General features: G+C 46.0%; 1 protein-coding gene across 1 annotated transcript in view; it reads right to left on the bottom strand.

The window, feature by feature from the left end:
* Nucleotides 1–15,071: 15,071 nt before the first annotated feature.
* znf652 (zinc finger protein 652) overlaps nt 15,072–25,155 on the bottom strand; it is a 38,463-nt gene continuing 28,379 nt past the window's right edge. The window contains exons 3-6 of the mRNA XM_088906202.1: nt 23,580–23,727; nt 22,604–22,719; nt 19,914–20,058; nt 15,072–17,148 (exon numbers count right to left, since the gene is read on the bottom strand). Coding sequence (XP_088762328.1) covers nt 16,577–17,148; nt 19,914–20,058; nt 22,604–22,719; nt 23,580–23,727 — 981 coding nt within the window. The 3' untranslated portion in view covers nt 15,072–16,576. The remainder of the gene's footprint in view (nt 17,149–19,913; nt 20,059–22,603; nt 22,720–23,579; nt 23,728–25,155) is intronic.

Raw genomic sequence — 25,155 nt, 5'->3', positions numbered from 1 at the left:
CGGCTGCATTCGGAAGAACAGAAGAAAGTTGACGGGGAAGACCGGAGACCCCGCAGGGAGGTGGGTTTTGCGATGGCAGCTGCAAAGGGAAAGTTTCGCGTACGTGTAAAACAACGAGGCTCCTGCATACGAGTCTATCTGCTGTAACAAGACCGTCGGTTCGGCGCAGAAATGAAAACGGTGCTATCACAGAAGGAGGGCGCTCTCTCCATCCTGCCTGCCCGTGTGCAGCGATAAGGCGCAGAGACTACAGCCACACGCTGCTGCTCACAATCCGGTCCTGACGAAGTCAGCTCGCAGTGCCACTGAACAATTGTCAGACAAAGCAGAATGCAAGCAGGTGTGTTTTTAGTCCTAAATGCACACTGTGTTTTACACAAAATGGCGGGGGGCTTGAGGGGTCACTGTACTCACTTCAGTTCCTGGGGTGCTGTCTGTGTGGAGTTCATGTGTTCTCCCCGCGCTTGCGTGGGTTTCCTCCAGGGGCTCCAGTTTCCTCCCAGAAACATACTGGCCGGTTAATCGGCTCCTGGAAACATTGGCCCTGGTGTGCGGGTGCGTGTGCGTGTGTCCTGTCCAGACTGTACCCCCACCTTGCACCCCTGTGACTCTGCACTGGAGGAGTGGGTGGAAGGCTGTGGGCTTGTGGAAGCAGCTCCCCAGCTATATTTGTAAAGGGATCCTCACAGCTGAAGGAGCGGAGGGGCAGACACCTCCTCCCTGTGGCCTTTCTTCCTCTCCTGCGTTCGTTCACCCTACCTCCTGCACTAGGGCTCAGCAGCTGCAGGTGATTCAGTCTCTCGCCACGCCAGGACCCTTCTTCAGCGCGAACACAGCCAGGGCGGTGTTCATCTGCTGCCGGCTCTGACACCTGGGGGGGGGGGGGGAGATTTGCAGACCCGTTAACTAGGATATGAGATCTCATCAGCGGTGGTTTACAGTGATTTACGGGAGGAGGCGATGACGCAGAGACCACTGGAGCTGCACCTGCACCACGGGACACTGTGGCACTTGGGCCAGCAGCTGTGTTTCTGTGTCGCAGCCCCTGGTCCTGCCAGGGCCGGGGCGCAGGGGCGCAGGGCGGGTCCACTGGCTCCGGGACGCCTCTAATTAACAGCCACGCCCTGCTATTTAAAGCCCTGGCTGCATGAGGCTGTGGAAGGAGGCTGGGCAGCCTGCCTGCACTGCGAACGGACTGCAGATATCTGTGTATCCAACACAGAGGCGACAGGAGGGCCAAGCTCGCTTCACGCAGGCGGGGATCCAGGATCTCTGCTGCTGGTTCTTAACCAAGACTTGGTTTTACACCACTATCATATCCTACCTCTACCCCCCCAAACCCTTTTAACCACAAAGTGCCCCAGAAGTGCCCCGCTCAGGCGCCTTGGCTGGCTTCCCTCACGCGACTCTGATAGAGCCTGCTTGTGGCACTTCAGATAATGAGCTGTGACACCTAGCAGAACTCAGAACTGTGTGCACACAAATGGGCCCAGACTTGTCAGATTTCCAACTAGTTCACCTAAAGCTGATGACCTTTTTATCCTTTGTGCTGTGGAAGCCATAAGGTTGTCATCTCTGTGAAAATGAACCGTAACGTTTTCGGAATAGGGAGCCTCTGCTTACACAGCCCACGGGAAGTTGGAGTACGGAGCTTGCAGAGGAGTCCTCGTGAAGGCATGATGAGAATCCAGCCCAGTGTCCTGTTCCTGACTGTGCTGTACCGTCACATAACAGAATGTCTGTCTGTTTCACAGTGACAAAGAATCTTGCCAGCAGTAAAACCTATCCAAGCATAGACCACAGCAGTGATCCTCCTTGACAAAACAGCACGCTCACGGGCTCATGGGAATTCACAGGGGCCACTCTTGGGCAGCCTCCCCACACCTGTGAAATGCAGTCTGAGCTCACTAACCACTCAGCCCAGACTCAGGTCAGCAAACCTGGGGCTTGGGACTCAACCTGCCTTCAGAAACACCTCCTGTGCTCCCTGCCCCCACTCAGGAGAAGATACCTCATATCGCCTTTTGGAAATTTTCATTGACCAATCAGATCATAGTTTTCTAGGGAGAATTAGATGCTGATCAAATGGGGAGAATGTATGCATGGATCTGCCCCTGCATGAGGTTAATCCAGTTAAGGAATCAAATGATGCCAAGTTGCTATTTGAATGGAAAACTGCTACAACAAGTAAAACTGGAAAAGGCATGTGTTAATTACTCCTCTAGAAGAATGTAGCAGTTTCTTTCACGTCATCAGTTTAAGAGTTTAAAGTTGTGTTTTTTTATTCTTGTGATTTTTAACCACTTTTCAGAAACCACCATAGGAATAATTGAATATTAAACCAATGCAATTTTATTCAGACGAGAAGGAACTGATGAGACAGCAAGTACCGAGCTTGTGCTGCGTCTAGGTCACCTGTCCAAATGGGCTTCTGAGGAGCCCAGCATGTTGCAACAACATGGTGTTTTCAGAGAAGTCAAGTACATGCAGTGCAGCTACTGGGATACTGGGAAGGGATAAAGGCATTGGCCTCACCTGACACCCCAGAGCGTTTCCCCTCTGAACACTCTCTTACCAGGAACCCTGCCTATTTCATTCTGGGCCGATCCCTTACACAAGTTAGATGTTTCACAAAATGGAGGGCTGCATGTCCCAGACATGCTCTGTGAGAATATACATCGCACTTTTCATGGCAGGTGGGTCCCCAGGGACTCCTGCTGTAAATCCTGCTGACCACAGCGCAGGAGGAATCCTGGAGTTTGGACTATATATAGAAATCAAGACTGTTACTCAACAGCTGACGCCTGCAGGCCATCTCCACAGCTCTTAGTTAATGAACTGAGGTGAACGGGTTCAGTTAACAACAACGAGGAGACTAATAAGCAGCAGATCAGGCCTTCTTTTGCCGATACAGAAATGCTGGTGTTTTTTTTAGATTAATAGCAGGAAAAATGACAAACCAGTTTTCCTGTGCACAGTATAATAGGTGTGACACAGCTGTTTAACAACTGGACTAACTGATGTAGTTGTACCCAACTGCAGGTCTTCTGGCCTGAAACATCTGAGATCCCTGTACAGCCTGTAGATGCAACAGACAGAACCATGTGCATTTGTTCCATTTTTAAAGCTTCTCAGAATACAAAACAGTAAATAAAATGATTCTGTTACAGAAGCAAAGAACGAATGGATTACTGTTTGATAGCCTGATCTTGGTGAGAAAAGACAAGTGTTTTAAAACCTAGTGTGAGAAGGCAGTATGTTCAGAGAAGATGACTACATTTCCCAGAAAGCTGGGGGGGGAGATGACCACCCATCCTCAGTCACATGACACTTGGTGGATGCTTAAAAGCCAGGAAGCTTAGGCTTCCAGTATCAATCAACATCTGCTATTTGGAGACAAGCAACACCATTGTTCAGAGAGGTAACTAGAGACATCAAGTGAGAAACTAAAAGAGAACTAAGGCTTTTGTTGTGTGATTTTGGCTTATTGGTTCCCCTTACAGTATAAATAAAAGAGCCTTACAGCTGTTTTTATGTGTACAGTACGTTTTACCGAGACGTGCCTCTCAGTGTTGATGTATATGGCATCCTACTCCAGGGTGTATCATATAGTGACAGTGGGATGAAAAGGGCATCCATGTTATCACTGTGAAGGAGACTTTGTTCTTGATCGATTTTTCTAGTTAAAAGATTAAATTAAAACAGATACCTGGCAATTAGTAACCAGGATCTGACTAGTAAGTGTGATAGTTCAGCTACTAAAACAGCTCTTGTGCAGTTTACTTTGAGTTGTTGTGAGCAGGCTTTTAAAGATCCTAATCAACCTGAATGAAACCCACACTAAGCTATACTTATAACATATTTGTTACACAGAAGAAAATACTAGCAGTGGAGTACGAACCAGCTTTACAGCAACAGGAGAATCCTCTGGACAGGGAAGCTTGCAGTTTCGGGGTCACTATTGTGCTGGAGGCAGAGAGGAAATCAGGATGTCTGTGACCATCATCATCTGAGCCACTCAGGAGGTGCCAGATCTTCTCCTTGTAAGAAACAATAGTCACACCTTCAGTCACTGACCGGTGTGAGAAAACGGTGCAATAATTAAGACTGATGGTTTTATCGAAGCACAGAGAGGCTATAAGGACCTAGGCTAATGAAGGTCCAACCGTTGATAGAACACAAGATTAACACTAGACCTTAGGAGCGCCTGCCCACTGTGATTGTGTGGACCCAATCTACAAGCAGCAAGTTAGTGTTGCTGCTTCAGAGATCGGGAGTCATGGGCACCTTCTGTGTGGAGTTTGAATGTTCTTCTTGCAATCTCGTGGGTTTTTTTGGGTGCTGTGGTTCCCTCCCATATTCCAAAGACATCCTGGTCAGGCTGATCAGTCTGACGTTCCCTGTGTACCTGTATGTGTGTGTGAGCCATATGATGGACTGGCATTCTGTCCAGATTGCAAGCCCATCTTGTCCCCTTTGTTGCTGCGCAGGCTTTAGGTTCTGATGCTCACCAGAAATAATCCACTGCCAATGACTGGATGAACCTCTATTGAGGAACTCCTGTAGGGCAGTGAAACTGGACTGAAGCTAGAAATGGCTCTTGTACAGAAACTGAGGAGGCTGATCAGGATTAGTAAAGTTTTGCCACTGATTTGTTTCCAGTTATGCTTTGTGTTGAAAGCTGAATCTGCTTCTTCCTGGAGAGAATTATGGCAATCCAGAGCCCATCCCAGAGTAGAAGGCGGGAGTACACCCAGGATGGGATACACACTCACACCCAGAAGCAATTTAGAAATGTCAGTTAATCTAGCCAGCATGCGCTTTGGGAGGTGGGAAGTAACCAGGAGAGATCAAGCAAAGAGAGATGAAACTCACACAGGATGTTCCCCAACCTGGAGTCGAAGGCAGGACCCAAGAGCTGGGAGGCAACAGCACTAAACCACCATGCTGCCCTACAATAATTACAGGACAAGGAGTCTTTTTGTGAATAATTGACTCTTAATTTGTGGTTGTGGTTTATAAAAGTGCATCCACATTCATAATATTGTCTGCAGTATCGGACAGCAGTCTTCAGCAAACAGGCAGGGTGCATGAGGGGGGCCTGTCTGCCTGCTGTCCAACGCACAGTCTGCAGTCTGTGTACTGAAAGCTTCTGTTTAAACTCCGTTCATCCTTGTTTACACTGCACCTGAATTCTACAAGTTTGCAGTCTAAACGGTTATTTTCTTTCCAGTTAGCGGTTTATTGAAATGATTTATTTCCACAACCATATGGATTAATATTTGCTGTTCTATTTAAGAGACATGCAAAACATTAGATTAATGAATTGCACTCTCAGAAAAGCCTGTTTTTTCTGAATTGAATTGGCATCAAGAAAAGCTGGACTGCAGGGCACCATGGGAAAAGCTGGTCTCTACTATGGGAAGGCAGTTCTAGAAAGTTAGGAAGGTGCATGTTGCAGTGATTTGTTCTCCAGTGAAATATTTTATGCATTTTTACACTTCACCAACAAAGACCATAGCTAGCTTCGTGAAACAGGAAGCATCTGTACATCTGAGCACCTAAAACGACTTGGTTGCCACAGCAGTCCTCAGTCAGCCTGTTGGCTCCCAGCAGAACGAGTCTCTTGCTCCATCTGCACCTCTGACCATACACAATTCAGACTGTTCGGAAACGCCAGGGGACACGACTCCCACATTTGCACTTCAATGATATTTCATCAGTGTGTGGTTTTCTTGTTTTATTACACAAATAAACGCATCAATATAAATGGGACACCCTGTATTTTGTTCTGTTTCATATGCATGGACAGAACGACACACACCTGAAGTTCTAAAACAGCTGTATGTCTCGTAACAGTTCCATCGATATCCTCCAGGTGTCCCTGTAGTCACTCTTAACCCAGCATTACGTTATCAGCACAGGTGCTGAGGTTAATTATACAATCAGGAACTAAATACGAGGAGTTCAATAGTGCAAATAAATACATTGACCCACTTAAAGAAAAGTATATAGTGAAAATTAAAAATGGATGTATGAAGCATTTCAGTGAATGACAGCAACAATAATCCACCTGGTGTCACGGACATGGGTGGAAGGATCTTACAGTATTAGTAGTGCATAACCTGCAACTCATCATTGGAACACACTCAAAACAGAACAAAAGACGGAAATTCAGAACCACAAAAACACAGAAAAGGAAAAACTGACATCAGTGAGACAGTTCTGTGAGAAGAAAAAACGGCAGAAATGTTGGGATGCAGACGAGCCAAAATCTATGATTTTGATCACACAGGCGCAAGTACAAAAACTCAACTATCCCAAGACAGGAGCACTTCTCAACACGAACTGTAATAAGCAGTAGACCAATTCCTACAGCTAGTCAACGGGTTTCTGCACAGTACCAGCAGATACTGAGGAAGGAGGACTCCACATCCCACTGATCTGCACAAAAGATAAAACACTGATCAGATCGCCTCGCAGTGTGTCTGTAGTTACAGAGGAATCTAAAGATATTAAAAATTGCTAAGCTTTGCACACTTCGTATAACACGGATAATAAATGACCTGTGAACTGACATATTCTACCCACACCAGTTGATCAGCCCTCTGAATAACTCCTCATTGGTACTGGACATAGTGATAAGAAAGATCACTTTATTGACCATATACAATTTCTTGTATTAGGAATTTGTCTTTTCGCATACCCCAGCTTGCTCTCCATGAGACACACGGACAGGGAGAGAAGCTTGGGGTCAGAGCAGGATTCGAACCGGCAACCTTCCAGCCACAGGCACAGATCCTGAGCCACAGAGCCACCGCTCCACCCACCTCAGACAATGCCAGTTACACGATCAAGGCACATAATGACATACCGAATGTGTCAGCGAGCCTTGGAGGATATTTGGCCCGCTCACATTATCATCCTTGAGAACATCAGATGGGTAAAGCATTTCCCAAAAGCTGAGAATCTTTTTGCAAATGTGGAATAAAAAGAGAAATTCTACAAGTGAAGAAATGAATTTTAAGATGATATGAGGCGTGGAATCAAATTCGATGGCTCTATTGTCCTCATACAGCTGCCTTTTGTGTATGTGGCATGAACAACATCTGAGCTGCAGAATTCTGCTGCAGAATACCTTTCCATAAACAGCAGATTTTTTATCATGCCTTTTGAAAAGAACATTTCCTCCAACACAGTGCTGTAAAAGGAGACTCAGACACTGCTGGAGGATGTAAGAGGTTTGGAGTCTCACCTCTCCGATTCCAATACATGGCCAGAATGTTCAATCGAATACAGTGGTTTGAGAGTGGTCCACAAAACAAAATAGAACTGAGGAGTTAATAAATACACACACTGCCCTGGCACAACAGATGCACAGCACAAGATCCCGACCATGTTAAAACCTTCAGTGAAGCTGCTGGAAAACTGACTGCAAACCCAGATCAATTGAAAAAGAAAACACATTTCAACCAGCCAGGATGCTCGACCAAACGTGTGCAGTTTGGATCCTTTCTTCTTGGATTCTACTCCAGGATTTGATCAGGAATGTAACTCCAAAGCAGACAAACACAGGACCTCTGAGAAAGCAAACGGCAGTGGGATGGAGGGATGTCGAAATTCCAGTGCTTCCTCATTTCAGCAGGTTTTCACACAACAACATCAATCCATGATAAAGCAGGTAAACCAATGATAAGGAGTCAAAGTATAATGCACTGGATTTCCTTCACTGAACTGTGACCTTTGCATACTTCTCGAGATCTCTTATTTTCGGTCTTACATTTTTTTAATATACGCTACTATATTTAAAGCATCTGAAGCTTAATTTCTGACTTCAGTATTTTTCATCTCTTCAAACAAAAACGGCTCTGTTCACACATATACTGTATATACTGTACACGTCTGTGTCACTCCTGTGGCATTGTCTTTGATACTAATGATTAGCATGGATGTTAATCTACATGGTTATGCATGTAAAAGTAGAAATGAAATGACTAATTGAGATGATTAAGGTACTGCAATGGCATGATTATTTAATAGGTGGCTTTAGGAGGGGCAGTACTGACCTCCAGGTGCTGTAGGACTGAAATACAGGTTAGATAATTAGGCAAGAAAATGTCAAACAACTATATTACTTTCTCACAGCATTCAAAACAGGCTGGGCCACAACAGCCTTACACAAAAAAAGAAACGTGTTATATGAAATAAGATGGAGAAACATACATTTCTGGATAGCAGGGGGGTTAAAATCACGTTCAAGTTCAACACAGCAGGAGCCATGTCTCTTAATTTCACAAAAATACCACACTGGTCACCAAAACCCTTTGTAGGTTTTTGAAAACACAAGCAAAGAACGACAATACACAAGGAGGTGAGAATTATGGCTACTTCTTTTACTTTGAAAGTTAGCATAAGGTCTGTTAACGTACATTATCAAAAAAGGCCCAGCATTATTCCACCTCCGAAACATTATAAAGCTGCACAATGTGTACCAGATACTCACGAGAATAAAATACACAATGCTACATTGAGTGGTTAAAAATTCATAAAAAGTAGTTTGCTTTTTAAACAATCTTTAAAGAATAAAGATTTTTCTTTTTTAACTAGCAATGATTTAGTAGAAAGTGCATTCTAAATAACAAGGAAAGGAAAATCAACCGTACTTGAAGAGGGGCGAGCACAGTGTGAGTGGGGACCCCTCCCTGAGCCCTCCCACACAATAACGCAGTAACACTAATGCAGGAGGCAAAGGGTGTGGGGTACGGGCCGGGTGACACCCCGCAGGAACCCCTTGATAACAGACTGAGGCCGAACAACAGCCCAGCACAACGCTCTGGAGCCTGCAGAAATGCAAATCAATTTTATGATCGCAGAACATGGTGGAGACACGTTAAAAGAAATGTGGGCAATGACTTCACGTCTGGTTTAAAAATGTAGAAATGACCAAGGCAAAACCTGCTTTTTGGAAACAATATTCCCACTCCAGAACCCATCATTCTCCCAGATCATCAACACGCCAGAATTCACACCCTTCTCCAGGGAATAATATAAAGCTTTCTTGCTTTGCTTTCCCATTTCCAAGTTTAACACACACAGCATTAAAGTGCAGAAGGTCAATAACAAAGGAGTTAAACCTTTTGAGTATTTTTAAGCAGTGAAGGACAAAGAATTGCTCACAGTTTTGTTTTTTTACCAGATACCCGTCCAGCTGCTGCTAACCTTGGCAGGAAACAGCCCCCCCCCAAGATGCAAGATGTGAAAAACACCTTCTTGTCACTTGCCATTCTTGCCTGCACTGCTGCCCCCCTGAGCCTGACTGACACGCTGACGTTCGCTTTGGCCAACAAGGTCGAGAAAGTGGAGTCCAGATGTTGGGCGTACTGTTAGAGCTGGGGCATCCTTAAGAGTTACACAAAACAAGTTTGAAAATCAAGACTCTGAAAATAAGCTTACTTTGATACCCCTTGCAAATGAACACGTCTCAACAAGTGTAAAAGACCTCTCTCAGTTCTAAAGAATAGCAACAGTTAGGTCACAAAAACGCATCCCAAATCACACACAGCAAACAAGCCTTCAACCAAATGTGCAAAGGTTTTTTCCACACACATGGGAAAGGCAGGATCCCATTTCTTGCTTATACAGCTCTTAGCAAATCGTTCCAGAAGTGACTCAAATGTACAGCTTGGACCACACTGGCTGGAACCCTCAGACAAGCCCTACAGCTCATTTTGCAGACGCACGCACACTCGCTCACTGGCAGGCACGCACACACAGTCGTCTATCTACACTCCCAGAGTCCTCCGACAGCCTCTGGGTCTCTAGCTGAAGTGGAGAGAAATAAACAAGACAGGCCAACAAACTCAGACCCCTCAGCACCTTTGACACAACTGCAATCCAGCCTCAAAAACAGCCACTTGCTGACCTCTCCAGGGCATCAGGTTCAAGAGGGCTCGGGTGACAGAGAGAACCGGCAAAGCACAAGGAAACAGCTACACATTCCAGGTTTGGACAGATGTCCTACATGAACTGCAAGGACAGAACAGCCCCTCTAGCTCCGATTGCAAGAGTTCAGGCTGGTGCTGAGACAGAGTCTGAGCAAGGAAACGCTGTTTTTACCCTCCAGAGAGAAACCAGCAGCGTACACACAGAATATTTTTTAGAAGAAATTTCACTGTGGCAAAAAGCTGGAGCTCCCATGAAGAGCAGAGTCCAGGCACACAGAAGCAGTTTTGTCTGCTTCTCTTTCTAGAAGACTATGATGCCTCATAAAACTAGTGTTTTGAGTCCTTCTGCTCAGGAGCACTTAGGAGAGAGACAATGAGGCACAATTTTATAAAGCTGCTCGTGGGATTAGGGGTTAATTAAGATAGTGACAAGCAAATGGGCAAACTGGACTGAATGGGCTCAAGGCTGTTGTGCGACGCACTGCTAGCTGTGACTAAGGTCTGCACAGTGAATACTCCCTTCCCTCCACAGACAATAGAACAGTACACTTCCTCTTGAACCTTGAGCCCAATCCCTGTGCAGGCCACAGTCGGTTTCAATAGCCCAAAACTCAATCCAGTTGAGAAGTTTGTGTACAGCTACAGCTCCTATTGGAAAGTACAACAGGGCTCCACTTATTTTTACATCTTTCAGTAATGATCCAAACACATGAACTGTACAAACAGTCATTGCAGCCGGTGGTCCAGGGGTGTCCTTCGCAAGAGGCCAGGGAGTTCTTTTGTTCAATGAGGAGGGAAAAATAGCTCAAGTTACATTCTTGTAACTCTATAAGCTCAGAACACAACAGCTAACGAATTACAGAATGGCAGAAGGCGGGACCCCAGGAGAGAAACTTTATCTTCGTTAGCCTGAGTGCGAGAGCTCAGCACCTCACACACTCATGGCTGATTATCATGCAGCTGAACTGAACATCTTCTCTCACACAAGACGTACCTGATCAACCCTGGACATTCAGGCTTGGAAATCCTTGTCATTGTCAGAGAACCAGACAGCCATGAGCAGGCCTGGCCAAAGAAAGGCTGCACCTAGCCGCACTGAAGCTGCTGAGCCTGCAGCTCCCCACTCCTCAGAGAAGCAGTTCAAGTGTACTGTGGAGTCAGTCAGCAGCGACAAAGAGAGCTGTGTTTATACTCTGACCAGGTGCTCTCTACAGAGCGAGTGAGAAGCCAGAGGCTGTGCCGTGCTGACAGAGCGCACGCTGCGCTCTCAGCGAAGCTCTCCCAGTGTATCGTCCTCCACCACCCTTCAGCTCGTGTTTAAGATCAAGAACATGTCGTCTGCTACTAATGTGCAGCAGAAACCCAGTAACCTACAACTCAAAAACACAAAGCCACAAAAACAAAAAACTCCACATACACAACCTGCAATAAAACTCAGATCTATACTGAGAGCATGAAGTCAGTTTCACTAAATGTGAACTCTGCACAGAGCCTCTTCGCATTCATCCCCAAGGAAGAGCACACCTCTCTGTAGTGCACAGCCTCCAACACCTGATCGCTGGAGAGCCAAAAACGACGACTACTGTCCACGACATAAGTCAGGCATTTAGACGGATACCGTTGAAGTTAACTGCTAAACACGAATAAATGAAACCAATTTAGCAAAGCAATGAATCTGAAAATTATTATGTACAAAAAATATTTTCAAGAATTGTACGGTGTCCCCCTGCTTGTAACTTTTAGCGATTTCCCTGGACTGCTTGCTCAGCTCACCAGCTCCTCCCAGATAACAGGTCTGGGTCTCACACCCTCTTACACAAAGGGCATCCACCAGAGAAGACCTTGAACTGCTATATACACACACTATATAACTAAATACCCCCCACTTCTTCAACGGCAGAAACTGCAACCGTGTCATTTAAAGAATTCACAACCGTGTAACATACAAAGAACATCATGAGGCCAAGTACAGAGAAAGAAAGTCAACTGAAGAGAATTTTAGCCGATGAGCTCCTGTTAAGCAGAGGAACGCGCCGCGATCCCCGATGACCTCACACACTCATGCTGCAGGCACACACGCAGACGAGGAAGAGCACTTCTGGAGCGAGGAGCTTGTTCAGCGGCCTTCGGTCCTGCCCGCCAAGGCCGGGGTATGACAGTACTTCAGCAGCAAATCCACCCTTGCACATTCCTGGTGAAACTCAAAAAGCTAAGAGTCATAACGGCATGAGAACGGACACCCGTCCCTCTGCTAGCGTCTCCCCATCACGCCCAGAGGGTCTTTGGGACCCAGGGCCAGGACAGATTCACGCCAACGACTCACATGCCACCCGAGAGTGTGGGGCGGGAAACACACCTTCCCTCAACAGCAGCTGCACGCGCAGGTTTAGTAATTAACAGACCCAGGCCCTCCCAATCTTCTTCAAACTAGGGGCTTTTGCAAACAATACAAGGACCCTTGACAGGCTGTCACCTGGTTTGAGTGAACAATGTTTAGTGTAACTCATTCTACTCAAGAACAACATAGAAGCACACAAGTGGGTTTGCCGTGACGGACCACTTTCAAGCCCATAAACTGCCTGCTTCCAGACTTCTGCGCTCAGAAGCCAAAAGAGCAACATAATATTCTTCTGGTGGGGTTAGCTTGAAAATGTCTTCAAGACACCACTGGTAGGAGCTCACATGGGCTCATCTTCCAACTTGTCTGCGTTACAGTGATCCGGCAGCGAGACCTTAACTGTATCAGTCTTTATAAGGAGAAAGGCCTTCATCCCAAAGAGAAGCAGAAAATTACCTGCAATGCTGATGTAACCCGAGACGACAATCACTGACTTTTTAGCTATGGATCCACCATTACCTTAGACTCCATAAAAATAAAAGCTACCAAAAGAAAAACTCTAATTGACAAACAGAAGCAGTGTTTCAGACACAGCTTGGGAAGCCCAGGGCCTGCGAAGGGTATGCAGCACTTATGGAGATATGAATATTCATATTCATAGAGCAAATCAGAAGACTGCAATGAAGATAACTGCCAATTAAAGAAGAAATGGACACTATTAGTTTGAAAGATCAAATATCGAGTCAGGGTCTGATCTCTGTCCTTAGCCGCCAGCTCAAGACCTCTTTACCAGGGATTTCTGGTTTATATTCCACCTCTGATCTTAATTACTTAATTGAACAAATTATCTGGAACACGTTGGACCACCACCTTCTCTCAGCACATGTAGACACGGCAGGGCCCAGGGTCTGGTTCCGCAGGGCGAACTCTCCTGGGTCTACAGGTATGGACAACCCATCACCTGATGAAGACCTGGGAAAGGAGGGATCTCCGGCTAATTAAGTGTATAATTTGCTCAAGCAATCAAGAACAAAGGTGAAACAGCCCAGAAGGACTGAGGCCCACTGAGACCTGGCCAAGAACCCACCGGCCGTCACCGAGACTCGAGAGCCGGACAGGCAGGTGTGCAGCAACGCAGGGTGACATGTCAACCTCTGAAATCACATTTTATAGAAAAAAAAAGATTATAATTTGATTTTCTTAAATCTGTCATATTACATAGGACCAGCTACACAGGAAAAAAATTACACCGCGCCTTAAAATAAATTTCACTTTAAAAATAATGCTAGTAAATATGCCTATGCAAAAAAAATCTCTAAAAGAGTTTTGTAGGAAAAGAGAGTGCGGTAGATAGCTAGATACATCAAATACATTGTTTTCCTCATGTTGTTCCGTTCAACAAAGCGCAGCTAGAACTGGGGACTGCCGTCTTAGCTGGTCTCCAAATTCTTTTTTTGCACATTTTTATAATTTGTTTTTTTTACAAAAAGCTTTGTTATGATACACAGTGATAAACGTAATGCTCAAGTCCAGTCACACATTCTGAGGAGCTTTTTATACTGGTAAACAGGTCCTAACAAGTCAAGGGTCCTCCAGAAACAGGCTGTGCCAGGAAATGAAAAAAGCATACCTCATCTGGAAAGAATATCACAAAAATTGGTCTCCGAGAAAAAAAAAAACTGACATATTGCTGGCACGAGTTGATATGGGTGTGTTTTTGTCAAGAGTCAAATTTTTAGGTGTTTAATGCTGTTTATTGTTCTGGAGCAGAGGCAGTTGTGAGGAAAGGGCAGAAACTTATCAGAAGTCTTCTGCACCGGTGTGTTTAATGCTAGTAATCACCTTCCGTAACAAACCTGACAGCGTGAGTCTGAATATGTGCGTGCATATCTGCCCCTGGGAACCAATCAGAATGGCACAAGAACCACTCGATCCAATCGCACACTGACCAGGGAATCAGCAATACTGTTACACCACAGTATAATGACTGAGAACATTTATATTGATCATCCTTTGTTTTGTTCTGCTCATAAAACTTAATCTGAAATGTGACGCATGAGCAAGCAACTTTTATGTATCACAAGATTCAAAAACAAAAGGACATAGTAAAAGGTTACTTTTTATTGGCGCGAAAGGAGACTAAGCTATGGAATGTCAGTCATATGCATTTCTATTTAATGTCACAAATCAGTTTCTGTTGTAGAAACGCCGTGTAAAAAAGCATTACTAATCTGATATAATTAAGAAAATTAATATTGTTAGGAGCAGTTTCTGTGACTGAAAATATGTAGAAGTAGAGTAATTCTTATATTGAAAAGCCTTCTGAAATACAGAGGAAAGCTTCTGGACCGACTGTCTACAATGACTTCTGAAGGTTCGGAGCTCTCTCTTTAAGCAGTCAGTGGCTCGTCTGTGGTTATGAAGGCATACTAGCGGCTCAGAAGCAAACAGTTTGAGAGACTCCTTCTCTCCAAGAGTTAGTGCACGTTCACACAAATGGAGACTTGTGGAACACACACTTGAAGGGTCATTCAGGAACATGGCAGGGATGTATTTCATTCCAGTATTGAGTTCTAGATGCATCGCCGTGTTTAATTCCATACTAGTATGTGAGCAGATCAGGTCAGATGAAGAGCTAAGTGTCAAGGATACCAACCTAAAAAGCAGCTCGGTTCTAATCAAGTTTTGATCTCACTGAAGCCCCATGCCAGGGTTTCCCAACAGTTTAACAGCAGCGTCAGACAACAGCTTTCCCTCTGGGTTTCAAGGCACAAGGGAACAACCCGTGAAAACTTTTTAACTTTTAATGCACAATTCACCCACCGGTTAGCAGGCAGCAGCTGACCCACTGTGATGAGGAGCCCTCTGTCCACTCACATGCACAAGAGAACGACTCTTGTCGAACAATTTCACATACAGAGTAGAAAGAGAACATTAATAACAGAACCTTTTTTAAAAGGAGAAGGTTTTCTGTGCGAAACATTTCTTTTTCCAGTCAGAATACACTTTGTAAAAAAGAAAAGGCCAACTCAATGAATGTCAGTAACTGGGAAAACTAAGTGTACCAAATATGTACAGCAGCAGAGCGAAGACATTTACCTGTTTCTTTTGCTAAATGTATAGGTTTAAGCATTCTACATTTTCTTTAAATGATTTCACTGAACATGCAGCACACCTACTGTCAGATATGCCCTATGTGTGATCTGTCTGGGTTACTGTCCATCTATAGTTTGTCTGCGAAGGAGTGGACAGTTTGCTGTCAGTGTACAGGAAAATATGACCCCTTGTGTTTCTAAGCTAAACTGTTTTTTCTTTGCGACTTATCTCTGGGAGGACTTCGCGAACCCACTGAAAGCGCAAACACAGCCTGATAAAAAAAAAATCACAGCTACTGTATCTCTCCTGTAACAGTTTGTGTTGCACAGAATACTGAGAACTTTTGTTATACTAAGAAAGATTTTTTGAAAGATCAGTGTTAGGTTTTGCATTAGTGTTCTATGCTATGGTGGTGAGATTTTGTCAAATACAATCACAATGATCTTAAATGCTGTGCTACAACACGAATAAACTAACTTCCTTCACATCCAGCCTCCTACTTAATTGACCTGGGTCATGTTCCCAAATTCCCAAAAACAAACGTATATACGGCCATATATGCAGGCACACACACACGCGCATTCACGCACACGCACACACACAGAAATGTGTGGAGACTCACGTGTGGTTACTGTTACGGAAGGGTTTTGAAATTAATTCACAGACATAGCTATTTGTATATAAAAAATTCAGACAAGGATAAGGTTGTGGGAAACAATAGAATCTGATTAAAAAAATTCACTGTAGAATATGGTAATGCAGGTGTGTGTGTTGGTGCGTGTGTGCAGTACGCTTGTATACAGAACCCGCTGTGTGGAAAAAGGGCCAGCGAGTGTCTCGGACCCCTGCCTCTTCTGAACGCCAGGGGCCGCTTTTAAGTGCTTCACTACGGGGTCGTCAGTTCAACGCTCACGGGCTCAAGCGACCTGACCCACCGGTTCAACGAAAATGAAAACCTCAGCAGCACGAGGAGGAGGGCCCGGCAGGACTCGCGCCGCTCGCTCTCGGGAAGACCTTTCCAGCTCGGCCCGGAGACCCGAGCCGTCGTATCCCAGGAGCGAGAAACAGGCCGACGGTTTCTTTTCTGGATACAAAGGCTTTCACACACCAACACACCCACTTTCTCTTTTTAAAAAAAGACGCCCAGTTCTGTATGCTCTAGGATCCCGGTGTCTGTCTGGCGGAGCCTGCCTGGAGCTCAGTGGTGGTGCGGGGTGCCTGAGTTCTTGTCGGCCAGGTGCCGCAGGTAGCTGTCCTCGCTGTGGCCCCTGTGGTTGAGCTGCGGCTCGCTCTTGAAGAGCGCGGGGGGCGGCGGCAGGTGGGAGACGGGGGGCACCGGGAGGTGGTGGTGGGGATGGTGGGGGTGGTGGGGATGGGGGTGGTGCGGGTGCAGGTGCAGGTGGGAGAAGGGGTGGCCCAGGGGCCGAGGGGGCGGCGCGCTGACGGGGCTGAGCCCCAGGGGGGCGCCGGCGGGGGGGCTGGTGGGCGATGGGGAGGACGCGGGGGGCGGGGCCGGGGGCGGGGCCTGGGCGGCAGCGGCGGACGAGGAGGAGGTGAGGGGGAGGGGCAGGGCGGGGGGCACGTTGACGGGACTGGTGACCCGGAAGCACTTCTCCTTGTGAGCCTTGAGCATGTTGGAGAAGCGGAAGCGCTGGCCGCACACCTCGCAGGGGTACGGCTTCTCCCCGGTGTGCGTGCGGCGGTGCCTCTTCATGTTGGGCCGGCTGGTGAAGCTCTTCCCGCAGATCTCGCAGATGAAGGGCTTCTCTCCTGGGCCGGGCGAGAAAACACAGAGTCTGATCGCATACAAATCCAAGAAGGATGCTGGGTTCATCCACAGCAGCAGCCCGAACCAGAGAAAGTTACACTACAGAGTGTGCTGAACTAGAAGCAGCCTGCTGTCTGATGCTGCATCCGATTGCCCCACAGCCCAGTCACACAGCCTGGCTGGCACTGGTAACAATCTGCAATCACAGTGTTGCCACAGGACAACTATAACAATGAGCCTCCAAGACTCAAAGAAGAGCTACTGTATGACTGAAAGCTCAAACACATTCTCTTTAGATATGTTTTGTCATTCAGGTCTTACAGCATTAAACACTGATTTTCAAAAAACCTTCATAATGGGGAAAAACCAGGGTTTAATTGAACTTTCCAAAGGGCATACACAAGACAGATATAAAAATGGCAGGCAGGCGATATCCGCATCTGCAGGTCTCATGGCACAAATAATTTTCACTCAGTTCACAAGGTAACCTTGTCCAAGCAGTCGCAAGTACTGAAGAATTTGGAAGCTCCTAACCCCACTCCAGAGCACAGCTCAGAAATCACCAGCTATCAGGACGAGTGCTCTTAAGTAAGTCAAAAACAAGTCCACGCACTGCAACTGATCTGTGCTCCCTGAGCGATCCCAGCCTGAACAGGGGAGATGTGTATTTGTATTTTCTCTTTCTGCACTCTGAATTGCTCAGCAGTTCTTCCTCCAGCACACGGTTTCTATTTCTGGCTGAGGTGTCTGAACAGCTGTAATGAATGGGAACAGAACTGCCCACAGCCACTAAGAGCTGCTTTTAGGACGTAGCCCCACAGACGGAGGCACCAGAAATAGAGCTTGTGTTTATTCTGGGCTGGGAGGGAGAGATGTATTCCAAGCTTTATTGCATAGTGCTGATCAAACTGGGTGTGCCTTCAGCCGCAAGTAAAATCCCACAAAGCAATATATAAACGCATCTTACTGCAACCCAAGAAGGAAAACACCAGCGCATGAAAACGGCCCTTTCAATTAACTCTGGAAAAGGCAATCTGGGAAATGTCGCCAGTGCCAGGCTGCGCTCGGCCTGAATTAGGATCCGGAGCAAAGCAGAGGCCCAGTTCTGCACCCTGTCATTATCGCCGCGGCAGACGGCTGGGTGATGTGAGCAGCTGAGGGTGCTTCTCCAAGGGCGAGGCTGTCCTTAACACTTTCCTGACACGAAAACCAATACTTCTAAACTACTGATATTAAAAACTGCAACCCCCTTCCCAACATGATTACTGTGCTCCCATCTTAGAGGGGATGAGCAAACCATCTTCCACTGGAGCTACCACACCTCCAGGACCACAGCGCCTCAACTTCTTTCTTAGAGCTCAACAGCTGGTACTAATTAGAGCTTTAGGTACTAATTAGCTGCTAACTACCAAATGGGCTAGGTGGGCCCATGTGTGACCTTCCTTGTGATCTTAGTTATCCAGCCATTTTCTAACCAGTTCCACCTGTTCAGGGCCACGGGGGAGCAGGAACCTAACCCAGCAAGCAACGGGCGCAAGGTGGGGTGCAGCCTGGACAGGACGCCAGGACACACACAGACACACACACTTACACCAGGGCCAATTTCCCCAGAAGCCAGTTAACCCAATGAATGAATGAGAAGACAATGCCCAACACGAACGTGCACACTCAAATGTGAAAATGTACATTTGTAACTTCACACGTGCTGAATGTGCACAAGTCCATGCTAATGGACTCAAATAATGCAGATAGAAGAAATCAGGGTGACCCTATGCACATGGTGTTCACAAAAACATTCACAATATTTCAGGAAAAACAGTTTGCTCTGACACAGTCCCTCCTACACCTCCTCAGTCCCTGCCTCGACAGTCAGCGCAGGAGCAGTGTCCTCGTCCGAGTTCCCTCTAAGTGCTGAGAGTGTGCAGCTGTGCAGCTACACTGAAGGTTGCACGCACAAAACCTGATTTCAGAAGTATGCGCTTCAGGTAAACACTGATCGTACTGGCTAATAGAGAAGTGCAGTTCATAAATGATCTGTTCTTTTTAAATGAATCGTTTCAGTGAATCGAAGAGTTGAACGAGTCCCCTGAATGATTTGTTCACCTGATTCACAAAAAGCTTTTGGCTCAGTGAGACAAATCAAGTATTTCCAGCCAAGCAGGTCAAAGCAAGAAATGATTCAAGACTCCAGCTCTGTTCCAAACTCAGTATAAAAGATATAAAAGCAATTTGGTGCTCTGTAAGCCCAGCACAATATATACGCAGGGTCCGAGCACACCTTGCAGCATTATCTGAATTTAAACAGCTAGTTCACAGCTACATTTTGTGATTTAAAAAATAAGTGTTTATATCCCTGCTGATGAAATAAAAGTAGCTTTAGCCTTCAAATGCTACAATTTCAGCCTGGAATGAAATCCCCTCAAACATTTTATAACAACTTCGTAAATATAGAAAGCAGAGGTCTGGTTCAGGGTTTAAATTGAAGCTGAGTGAATCAATGTTTCCCTGAAATCTTTTTTTAGATACTTTTTGGGCACGCACAGGTTTAACACGTTTAGCATGACCTCGAGTGGCGGGGAGCATTGTGAGACACCCAAGTTCACTCTGTGTGGAATCGAGGGAGGGGAACACTAGTCTGACACTGAACAGAAGTGCGTGTCACTTGGACGCGTGCTGCTGTGCCGATCTTTCTCCCGGCCACCTCTGCGACTTGGGACTTGCTCAGGGTCAGTCCTGCCCGCCCGTGGCGACGCACGGTGCTTCTTACCCGTGTGCGTCTTCATGTGCTCGTCGAAGTACTGCTTCATGTTGAAGTCCTTGCCGCACCACTGGCACATGAACTGCTTGTGTCCGATGTGGATGCTCATGTGGGAGCGCAGCTGGTACTTGTACTGGAAGCGCTCGTCGCAGTTCTGCAGCGAGAGGAGAGAGCGGCGCACAGCAGGGCTGTCAGAGGGGGGAGGCATCTCGAAACTACAAGGCCGCACAGCACACGGAGGCCCGCTTGCCCTCGCCTGCGCAGGCCAGACACCACAGAGCAGCACATGGAGAACACAAACCAGTGGAGGATTCCAGAAGCACTGCAGGAGGGTGCCCTGGTGTTTATGACGGGACACTCCCCTCAATAACAGTATCAAAGTATTTTTACATGACATATGTACATTTTGAGTGAAATAAAAAAGAGGAACAAGTGATTTTTATGAACACACTGGCCTGTACATCGATCAGTTCAGGTGTCACATAGTGAGTGCATTCTTTTAAAGCACTGTGTAAGTTAAAGGACAGGACAACAGGAACATCAGGAAATCTAAAAGTTTTTTACATTTCTTCTGAAGATAATGCAAAAACTAAAAAGGTTAAAATGCTAACACAAAAAGCATCTACAAAACTGAGGCAGCTGAAAGTCCTCATATAAAAACACTTTTCTAAGCAATAAGAACAGAACAGGGATGTCTGTTAGGAATTAGCTGGTTTTTAATTTGAGCTTCAAGAGTCCAAGGGCTCAGCCACTCTGTTATTAAGAGTATTTTTCCTAATGTAGAAAGGCTCCTTTTTCAAAGCTCTTAAACACCAGGTTTAATTTTCCAGCAGAACAATTAAGACCTCACCCTTACTAAACTAGGAGTTGCTACAGGCTCAGATTGTTTAGTGGTTACACTCTGGTGTTCCTTTCCATATAAGCCTGTTTCCAGGGACTCTTACAAGTGTAAGACGTTATAAGATAAATGATCCAAACCCAACCATGACTGGGAGCTATTAGAAAAATAAGTGCTTACTTGGTCAAACTAAAGGCCTCTACCCATAATCATCTGAAGGCCCAAAACTTGAAAGACGCAAGATCAGTTGATGACCACAGACCCCTCTGCCCCGACAGCAGGCACCACACACACAGACTCCTTTGCTACTGTAAATCTGGCGCACTGCAAAAAACGAATGGACTAACTCTTATAGCTTTTATGACCTCCGTTCTTCTTTTCTCATTTCCCTAATCATCCCTGATTTCTTCAAACTGTACCTGCCCTTGTGCACAAGGCCCTTCTCAAACGTGCCAACAGGTCTGCTGTTTTTAACCCCACAGGTGCACTTCTGTCAACAGCAGCTCCTTCGTGTCGCGCAAAACCACACAACTGAAGCTGCTGACAGAGGATGATATTTTCCATCATCGCCTGTCCGTGAATTACCATAACTTTAGGCTCCATACCATCCATAACCCTGCCCCCTACGAGCATGTGTGCCACGCCAGGTGCCATGCTCTGTTGTGACCTGGATGTTCAAGGCTGGTTTATCAGCGTCGCTCTGGCACACGCATGCTGGGTACCGTCCAGCACATCTCGGCGTGTGAGAAGCGTCCATGCTGCAGTGTCAGAAACCCCACTGAGCCCCAAGCGCTTCCTCGCTTAGTTTTGGCTCCCGCTCAAACTGCATGCCATCTCCCCTGTCCTGCACAGCAGGGGTGACCATACGAGGAACAGAAGGTGCTCCTTCATGTGGAGCCGGCTCACCTCAAAATGGGCCAAGTAAAGTAAATGAGGTAAACTTGGCAATACCACTCTCTGTTCATTCAAAGCTTCACACGGTAAAATACATTGTCTTTCTATATAAAAAAACACTGTAGGTGTCATCAGTCGAAATGGGGTAGTCAGTTAAAAAAAGAATTGCTTGATGTCAACACTTTGTACCTAAAATACAGGTGAAGCTAAAGTAGTCTAATGAAATAAGATTTTTACATAAAATATTATGAATTTTAAACTGTGAAAAAGTTCAATTTAACTAAAACGTGAATATTTTATTTTGCACGGCAACTTCTCTCTGCTTTGATATATTAAGCGTGTGTCTGCGAGGATGGGGCCAGTTCCCTCGTCAGGAAATATCCTGAGGTTCCCTTTTCACTGCAGTGCCCCAGCTAGGGTTAGGGTTAGGGTTTGAACAACACCTAGAAACTTTCTGACCCATTTGCTGTGCTTTAGGATGCTTTAGAAAGGCAGGAAAAGTGTTACTTTGTTGTTTCCTCAAGAAATAAAATTGGCCCATTTATGCAGTTTTTGCTAAGCACCTCCCCAGGACTCTGAAGTCCAGCCAGCTGAGCCAGAGCAGAGACTGGGCAGGAAATCACAAGAGCTGTCTGTCCAGCTGTGGACACCAGCAGGAGCAAGCCCAGGCACCACAAAATACAATATCAGAGACACCGTTTTTTATTTTAGTGCTAAAACACAAAGGACTTATAAATAACGGCACTTCCTTAGGGTCACAATTCATGTTCTTTTTTAAGCCAGCATCTTGCCCTTGAAGCTGTCTCACCTTGAAGAATGACGCAGTTTGAATTGATCAACTATCTATTTGTCTCCGCTCTCCTTCAGACCTGAAGGCTCAATCACCAGCTCGAGACTCTCCGGGCCTGACCGCCCTCACCCTGACGGCCAGCAGGCGCGGAGTCGGAGCCCTGCGATTGGGACGTACCTCACAGCGGAAGGGCTTCTCTCCAGAGTGCTGCAGCGAGTGCACCTTCAGGGACATGCTGCGCTTGAAGGACTTGCCGCAGGTCTCGCAGGTGAAGGGCATGTCCTTGGTGTGAGCTGGGCAGAGGAGAGCAGGGTCAGACAGCAGTGTGACCAGCACCACAGCCGAGAGCCCAGCAACGATCATCATTCATTTTAACAGCGGGATTGTGTCGATATCTGGTGCTAGAAATGGATGCGGTCTGATTGCCTGCTTGCAGTTCTTGAAACATCCTACTTTTGTACCAAGACATCTTCACTACAGTGAATGCTTCAGGGGGACCCCAGACAGGGCTGGAGCCCCAAGTCTAAGCACTGTGAGGAGTCAGAGAAGAGACGTGGGAAGAATCTGGAACATCTTCACACACATTAACGTAAGTTTCTAATGAAGGGTCTGAATGCTGTGAAGACACTGGAGCTCATTTCCAGCTACATGTTAATTGCTCGGAAATCAGAGCCCAGTGTCCTGCTTTATTCTGAGGGGTGCAGTTCGTTCAATACTGCACACACAGCTGGTTGAGCCTGAGGGTACCCCAAACTTACCACAACCCCCTCCAGTCAGACTAAAATTCCTGCTGGGAACTCTAAATTCCCTTTCTGAGCACTGCCTGTAAGAGGCCAGCCATCTTTTCAGTGTGAATTAGCGAAATACACAGAGAACAAACTACTGCCATGTTAAATGTCAAATTAAATGCAAGATTAAAGTTTCAGCTGTTTTGCTGTTTTCTTTCTCCAGAGCAAAGACTGAGGAATTCGGCCCCGAGTTCAGCAGCCGAAACCTCTGGCAGCTGCGACAGGGATGCGTCTGGAATTGCGATTGGGAAGCAGGACTGCAGCTGTGGCTCTGCCCGCGCTGAGGGGGTGTGTGTACGGACGACCGAGGAAGGTCCGTGAGCCCAGCGGGCTCCTGGGTTCACCCTGCTCGCTCCTCAACTCACCGACCATGTGCTTCCGGACGTGAGCCATGGTGTAGAACTTCTTCTCGCAAATCTCACAGGCGAACTTCTTCTCCGCGTAGCCGTGGACAATCTTGATGTGCTCGTGCAAAGACCACAGCTTCTTGAAGGACTTGTTACAGGAAACACACTGCAGGCGAGAAGGAATAGAGCGTCACACAGCGACCGGCGCGCCCCGATCCGGGCGGCACACAGCGACCGGCGCGCCCCGATCCGGGCGGCACACAGCGACCGGCGCGTGCCCCGATCCGGGCGGCACACAGCGACCGGCACAGCGACTTTATGAATTACTGCCAAATTCTCCACATTCTAATTATTCACAGAATTTATTTCACACTTTTATACAGTTGTCAAAAACATTGTGATCCAAACCATGAGTGTGGTTCTCAGCTGCAAAAATGAAAAAGTAAAATTAATATTTTATAATGTTATAATAATATTTTACTGCAGACCAGAGAACTGTGCAACAGTAACAGGAAATGCAGGCTGATGAATTTCAATCACACCGGTTGGTCAGAAAGTGTGGATTTGCACTTTCTAAGATTAAGAAAACAAATTCGAATGAGAAAGCATTCCAGTGAGATCTGACTGTACGATTTGTTGAAAATAGACAAGATCAGAAGAACAATATGGTAATACAGGTTTTATCTGTCACACAATTCAAGCACAAGGGTCCGCCGGAAAAAACAGTCTTAAAACTCTAGCGCCCCCTGCTGAGGGAAAGGAGATATCAGCCATTCCAGCTTTAATCTGCTCCAAAAGTAATCAGTAAAAAATATACAAAATTATTTTCCTAAAAAGAAACATTAACTGTGAAAGTCACAGTTAAAAATTCTGAATGTGCAACAGTTTATTACTATATATTAATATCATTTTAAAATGAATCTTTCATGTGTACTTAGAGGTAAGTGGAGGTGTGTATTTTTACTGTATAAATATAAATTATTATATATGTTAAATATTAAGGTTAATATTCTGTACAGTTATATCCAGAATATATTTGTGCACAGTCTTCCCCTACACACGTTATGCTCTAAGTTCCAGAACAATGCAAAGTAATTCCAGAAACAGCACTGGAATTTCAGCCAGGTTAAGTACTGTAGTTTTAAGATCATGCAATGCAAAACACTAGTCAGAGCATTTCAAAGGCTGTGCAAGATGCTGGTCACCAAACGTAGCCAGTGAAGTTAAAAGAAAAATTACCTGAATAATTCCTTATTTCGGGGAGAGTTAGATACACAGGTAAAAGGCACCAAACATCTTTTATAGACAAGGGGAGTTTAAGAGGGGACTTGACATTAGTACCAAAATCCTGAAAATTACTGACCAAGCCACTCATGGACTGGACATTGAAATTAAGCGGAAGTGAATCTAACACTGACAATAAGAGCCACGTCTTTACAAAGGGAGGTGTGGGTGTCTGGAACACGCAGGGCAACTGTGCTGTCGAGCCAGAATCCCAGCAACCTTCCAACAAGTCCAAACTGTTTCTTCAAGCAAGGAATGTTTTTTATTCCAAGGCTCTCTCTCTGTATACAGTATATTATTTGGGTGAAGG

Source organism: Atractosteus spatula, chromosome 26 (genome assembly GCF_055471065.1).
Source record: "Atractosteus spatula isolate fAtrSpa1 chromosome 26, fAtrSpa1.hap1, whole genome shotgun sequence".
Classification (NCBI taxonomy): Eukaryota; Metazoa; Chordata; class Actinopteri; order Semionotiformes; family Lepisosteidae; genus Atractosteus; species Atractosteus spatula.
The sequence above is the reverse complement of the archived record's forward strand: the minus strand, read 5'-3'. Positions and strand labels throughout refer to the sequence as shown.